General features: G+C 39.9%; 2 protein-coding genes across 4 annotated transcripts in view; one reads left to right on the forward strand and one right to left on the reverse strand.

Moving 5' to 3' along the window:
• Fam13b (family with sequence similarity 13 member B) overlaps nt 1–6803 on the forward strand; it is a 58712-nt gene extending 51909 nt beyond the window's left edge. For all 3 annotated transcript variants that reach the window (XM_075969021.1, XM_075969022.1, XM_075969023.1), the window contains 4 exons: nt 671–754; nt 847–1010; nt 2475–2576; nt 4690–6803. In XM_075969021.1, coding sequence (XP_075825136.1) covers nt 671–754; nt 847–1010; nt 2475–2576; nt 4690–4813 — 474 coding nt within the window. In that variant the 3' untranslated portion in view covers nt 4814–6803. The remainder of the gene's footprint in view (nt 1–670; nt 755–846; nt 1011–2474; nt 2577–4689) is intronic.
• Nucleotides 1–6958, reverse strand: part of Kif20a (kinesin family member 20A) — a 464558-nt gene that overhangs the window by 203224 nt on the left and 254376 nt on the right. The window lies entirely within an intron of this gene.

Genomic DNA, 6958 nt, shown 5'->3' on the forward strand with positions numbered 1-6958 from the left:
GAAAAGCGAGTCTAGTAAAGAATTTTTTAACATTTTAAAGATTGCTCTAAGATTTTGAAAATAGTTTGTATATATTTTTTCTTTCTTTTCTTTCTTTTTTTCTTTCTTTTTTCTGTTTCTTTTTTCTTTTTTTTTTTTTTTGAGACAGGGTTTCTCTATGTTGCTTTGGAACCTGTCCTGGAACTTATTCTTGTAGACCAGGCTGGCCTCGAACTCACAGAGATCTGCCTGCCTCTGCTTCCCTGGTGCTGGAATTAAAGGCGTGCACCACTACTGCCCAGCTTTTATTTTTCATTTTTATTGAAAAAATTTTCAGACTATATTTTGATTGTTCATTCCCCTAACCTCCCAGATCCTCTCCATCCTTCTAACCCCCAACTTCATGTTCTTGCTTTTTCAAAAAAAAGAAAAAGAAAATAAAAAGCAACAAAAAAACAAAAAGTAGTTGGCCAGCAGAAAACACACTTCATGTTTTTGAGTACTTTTGTTTTAATCTTACTTTTGTATTTTAATCTTACTAATTTTTTTTTTGTTTGTTTTTGTTTTCCTGTTTTGTTTGCTTGTTTTCTGGGGGGCTGCTTGGGTCTGAGTGAGTCTGTTAATGTACCATGTGTGAAGCAGCATTCACCTTTCAGTCTGAACTGTGGAACTGGTATTGCTGATTTTACAGGGATCTCCCTCCACAAAGCGCCGTGGTCAGATGTTACAGCCAATCATAGAAGGAGAAACAGCACATTTTTTTGAAGAAATCAAGGTAATTGTGTAGAAAAGTCATTTTTTAATTACATTGCTAACAGGAAAGTGGAAAGTCATGACCTAGGTGGCCCTGCTTGGTCATTTTTTTAGGAAGAAGAGGAAGATGGTGTCAGTCTGTCCTCTGAGTTGAGTGACATCTTGACAACAACCATACACACACAGTCATCGTTGGAAAATTCAGAGTCTGATGCTGAAGAAAATCAAGAAAAACTGGCTCGGGATCTCCGCCTATCGAGTACTCGGGCAGCTTCTATGTAAGTAATAAAACTTCCATATCAAGAATGCTTAGAAGATAGATAATATTAAGAGATCATTAGAAATTGCTTTGTGAGAAACTTTTATAAGTGTAATTTACAATACAGATTGTAGTTCCTATTGCCTTCCATTTTATGTGTGTGGGGGCTGCTGCTGGTGCTGCCATGGATGGAACCCAGGGCCTTGTGTATGGAAGACACACTGTATCCCCAGACCTCATTTTACCTTCTGTTCTAAATTGTGTGAGAGAGTACCCTTTGCCCACTACGTGGGTCTGGAGGTCAAAAGACAGCCTTAAGTGTTGGTTCTCACTCCTGCCTTGTGTCGTGATTTCTCTTGCTGTTTTGTGCTGTGTGTCCACATTGTATTGCCATAAGAGTGCTGGAATTAGAGATATGTGGCACCTTGTTTGGCTTTTTACATGGGGTTCGGAGATCTAAGCTCACGCATCAGGCTTATACATCAAGCCTGCTTTGTTGAGTCCATCTCCCTAGCCTATTGTTCCTATTTCTTTATGAAATATTTCAATTTAAAAATGTACTCAACTTATAACAGTTATAGGAACCAATGAGAATTTTTTATTGGCCTGCTTATCTTTTGGTGGATTTATGACAGTGGTTCTCAACCCTTAATTCACCTTAAAATTAGGAAGGTGTGTGTGTGTGTACGTGTATTCATGTGCACTTGTAAGTCAGAAGACAAACTTGGATATTGTTCTTTAAGAGCCATCCCCCTTTTTAAATAAGACTCTTGTTAGGGTTTTTTTGTACTTTTTAAAGAATTTTCATTTAGGGCTGGAGAGATGGCTCAGAGGTTAAGAGCATTGCCTGCTCTTCCAAAGGTCCTGAGTTCAATTCCCAGCAACCACATGGTGGCTCACAACCATCTGTAATGGGGTCTGGTGCCCTCTTCTGGCCTGCAGACATACACACAGACAGAATATTGTGTACATAATAAATAAATATTTTTAAAAAAATTTCATTTAATAATGTGTATATTTATGTGGATTTGAACACATACGTTGAGTGCCTCTGGAGGTCAGAAGGATACATTGTGATCCCCTTAATGTGGAGTTACAAGCTATTTTGAGCTGCCTACACATGGGTGCTGAAAACCAAACTCAGGTCCTCTGCAAGAGCAGTAACTACTGAGCCATTTCTTCAACACACATTCACTTTTACTTACCGGTGCTTATGTGTATGGGTGCTTACTTATGTGTATAGGTGCTTTGCCTATGTGTATGTTTCTGTGCTATGTGTGTGTCTGATGCCCCCCGAAGGCCAAGAGAGGGCTTCGGGTCTCTGGGTTTTTTCCACAGCCCTAGAACAGTTTTGTGATTTAATTTGTAGTGGAGTATAGACATTGGTATGTTTCGGAAAGCCTGCAGGGAGGACTAGAACCAGTGTTAATAGAATAAAGAAACTGTATCCTTTAGTAATGCTTTGCTTCTATTTTAACTTTAGGCCTGAATTACTGGAACAGCTTTGGAAAGCCAGAGCTGAGAAAAAGAAACTACGTAAAACATTACGGGAATTTGAAGAAGCGTTTTATCAACAAAATGGAAGGTTTGTTAAACATTGTAGAAGCTGACATCTTTCTCCTTTTACTCACAAAATGTATGTTAAGATAGTAGAATACATGGGATTAAAAACACAAGTACCGATGCTTGCTGCAGCCAGTGCTGGCTACCAGTTTGATCCCCAGGACCTACATAGGGGAAGCAAAGAATCAGCTCCTAAAGGGTCTTTTTTTTATCTCCACATGACACATGCACTCTCATGTTCCCACACACTAAGAAAGAGAATTACACATTGCTTATAGGATGTTAGCCCTGAAATATAAGTTTTAGCCCTTAGACTATAATTGCTTGGTGCAAGAGCATTTGCCTAGCATGTGCAAAGCTCTGGGGTTTAATCCCAGCACTGCAAAGACACAAAAAGAAAATTATATATATTATTTTTATATTATATAATTAAATATATATGTATGTGCATACACACACACACACACACACACAACTATGTAGACCAGACTGGTCTCAAACTCAAAGTTCCACTGCTTCTGCCTCCTGGGATTAAAAGGTGTGCATCATCCCAGCCAATTTTATAACAGTCCTTTATGCTCTCAATCTGCTGTTTAATTAAAGTCAAGGAAAAGTCATAATTGGAGTAAGCATATCAAATATTTTAAGGTTTGTCTAAAGCCATTCTTGTTGGTTTGCAGTGCTGGAGCTCAAACCCATAAGGCAAGCATTCTACCACTGAGCAATATTTCCAGCTCCCAGCGATATGATATGATATGATATATATTAGTCACCTGTGTCTCTGAGATGATCTCATTATGTAGCAGTTACTAGTCTGGAACTTGATACATAGATCAGGCTGGCCTGGAACTCAGAGATCTCTGTCTGCCTCTGCTTCCTGAGTGCTGGGATTAAACACCATTGTCTGTCTGGATTCTTAATTTTTATCCTGAAACAAGCTCAAGTTGTCAGTATACTGCTTGTTGGGTTATCCTGGCTACTCACTGGAGATACATAGGTATGTGGGTCTGAAGAGTATGCCATATGCCTTTAACTGCTTTGCATAGCTGACCTATATCCCCAGAGTTGGGGACTGGGGAGGCGTGTAGACAGGAAGATCCCTGGGCTCACTGAACAACTAGAAAGCTTTAGGCTCTGTGAGATAACCTTGTGCTGTGGAAGCACAGTGAAGAGTGATAGAGCCAGGAGACAACTGTAGAGTTTCACATCTGTGTGGGTTATCAAGTCTGATTTAAAAATGTGAGGACTGGGGAAATGGCTGTCAGTGAAGTGAACCTTCACTGCCATGAAGCCTGCTCTGTGGACCTGAGGTGGGTATCTGAGTGCTGTATCACTGGGGCTTGATAGCCAGCTCGTGCTGTGGACCTTTGTTTAATAACGCGAAGGTGTGCTGCATTCTTTTATGTGGCATTTGTTTAACTCTGTGAAGCTGTGCTACTTTTCCTGTCTAAAACACCTGGTTGGTCTAATACAGAGTTGAATGGCCAATAGCAAGGCAGGAGAAAGGGTAGGCAGGGTTGGCAGGCAGAGAGAATAAATAAGAGGAGAAATCTGGAAGAGGAAGAAGGAATGAGAAAAGGAGGAGGGCAGCAAGCCTCAGAAGAAAGATAGGCAGAAATAGAGAAAGGTAAAAGCTTAGAGGCAAAAGATAAATGGGATAATTTAAGACAAGCTAAGGCCAAACATTTATAAGTAATAAGACCTTGTGTGCAATTTATTTGGGAGCTGGGTGGCAGATTCCCCTCCCCCCCAAGAGTAAAGAGTAAAAACAACCACCAGCAAGCTAGCTTTAGGCAATAGGAAAAGAAACAAGGTGGGTAAGACAGCTCTGGCTCATGTACACACGTGTGTACAACATATGTATACACAAAAACATGTGTAAGAAAATCTAAGAGCTATAAAGGCATTTTCCATGCAGTTCCTTTATATTGAAAGAAAACAAATTACACTTGAGGTGATGGATGCTGAAGCACCCATTAGTGGAGTGGTTAACTAAATATGTAGAATGATTCACGGTAGCTGGGTAGTGGGTGGCACATGCCTGTAGTCCCAGTACCAGCTTTTATTTTACCCTTAATTTGTAATATTACGCTCCATACTAGGACAACTTTTAAGTCAGATTTTATCTTCCCTAGGAATGCCCAGAAAGAGGATCGCGTACCAGTGCTTGAGGAATATAAAGAGTACAAGAAAATTAAAGCCAAACTTAGACTTCTGGAAGTTCTTATCAGCAAACAAGACTCTTCAAAATCCATATAAATATGTTCCCTGAAAATTGGCATCATAAAGTCAGTTGTGTTCTTTGAAGGTTCATCATGTGTACTTGGCTCGCACTTGAGTTCACTCTGTCAGGCACTCAGAGAACCCATCCATCCCCTGTGTACTTGTCTGTGGTTCAGTAGGGAAAGGAAGGCTGCTCTCCACACTTAGCAGATATGCAGATTCCTCACTGTTTACTATAGATACAGCTGTTAGCAAAAGACAAGATTTTATTCTTTTCACTTCAAGAACTTTGGAAATACAAAGCTTTTCTTGCTTACTGTAGTGTTTTTTCTTTTTCATTACTGAAGAAAATTGGGAGGAAAATCTTCACACTGAATTCTTCGGTTGCCTTTTTCTTACAGAGTGACTGAAAATTTAAAAGAAAAGCCTATAAATGAGACATATGCAACTGTATTCTGTTTTTCCTAGAAAACCAAACTGAATTTTGAAATCCTAGTGTGGAACACCTTCCTGTGTAATTCCAGAGTGACACCTGCTCAGATAGGTACTTAGCCAGAGTTTGCAAATCCGTGGTCTCACCCGAGCGAAGAGAACGTGGGTAGACCACAGAGCAGCCTTGCCTAGTCATTTGAAACATTGCACACATCCCTCAGAGCTGAACCACATCACATGCTGCCTACAGGACTTCAGTTACTATCTACCAGCAATGATGTGACTTGTCTGGATCAGATCCTGCGCTGTCCCCCACCCATCTCCAGATAATGTGAGAAAATAGCCGTGCCAGTATGGAGGGACTTGGATGGTGCTCAGGTTTGTGTATTTGATCACGTGGGCCTCAGTTGGCACAAGAGTGATTCCACCTAAGTAAATGTGTTCTTTACAAGGGCTATACCACTGCAGCTGTACATGTCCATTCTAAAGTGACCCCGCCCACCCGGCCGCTCACAGGATGTGTGGTGGTATGCCCCTTGTCACAGACTCAGCATCTCTTTTCCTTTGGCTTTGCATGGCTTTTCTTCAGGTACTCTGCTAATCATTTTTATGGAATAGTAACTTGTGTTAATAAAACAGACGTGGGTCAGGCTTTATCTGAGTGGCTCATACCTCCCATCCCCCACCCCTGGTGCTCTTTTGAATTGATAAATGTTTCACTTTGCCCATGCTTTGCATGTAATGACTCATGCATGATTTTCTTAATATTAATAGTTTGTTTCATACAAATGGAATTTCACAACATCTTTAATAAGGTGAGGAAAGCATGAACCTCGAACTTCTGGCACTATTACCCAGTAAGAACATGAGGTAGCTTGCTAATAAATAGTGTCTCTAGTACTTCCCATCTCACTCGTGTGTGCAATGCCTTTTTCGGAGGAGAGGGAAACGTCCAGCGGTAGTGAGTGTGTAGTTGGAAGATTTTTAAAAAGCACTAAATCCAGCCTTGTTTGTGTGGTTCCTTTTGATATTGCTAGGTCATTGATAATGTAATTTTAGGAAAGTAATTAAGAATGCCAAAAAATGTGTCATTTGATTTGAGCCCATCATGTGGTGTACTTTTTAGTTTCTTTTGGTCTCCAGATAGGATTGCTACATGTAATTTTATGTGCACTGTATATTTTTATGAATGTTTTATTTTGTATACCACATGCAAAAATGTCCATGTGCACTATTTAAATGTTAAATAATATATTCCTTCTCTATAATGCTAAATCTATTTGAGTACAATATTTTTATAAGTCTGTAGCCTGACTGGTTTCACTGAGTTCCGCTGCATCATGGTTTGGTCATTAGTGGTAGTTGGGCTGAGTGGTGAGGAGACGGCACTCTAACCGTGCTGTCGTGACTCACGGCTTAGCAGTGGTGGTAGAGCTAAGCACCTGTGAGAGTTTTACTTTGGTACAAATAAAAATTATATCTATATAGAAATATTATATAGATATATATATGTTCACCAGTATAATAACATTGCTGTGTTTGTTTGGCACTTCATTGTACAGACTTTTGTAATAAAAGGACTTTAATGTTCCAAGTCATTGTAAATGTATGATGTTTTTCTAGAAGGTTCTTAGGCTTATTTAAATCGCCCTACCCAGTGATGATGTAGGGGACATACTAAAGTTGCTCAGCAGGGAAAAGTCCATACTGCTTCTCAGAGCTATTCAGGAGAATGGGCAAACTACCCCC

The sequence above is a fragment of the Microtus pennsylvanicus genome, chromosome 4 (assembly GCF_037038515.1).
Source record: "Microtus pennsylvanicus isolate mMicPen1 chromosome 4, mMicPen1.hap1, whole genome shotgun sequence".
Lineage (NCBI taxonomy): Eukaryota > Metazoa > Chordata > Mammalia > Rodentia > Cricetidae > Microtus > Microtus pennsylvanicus.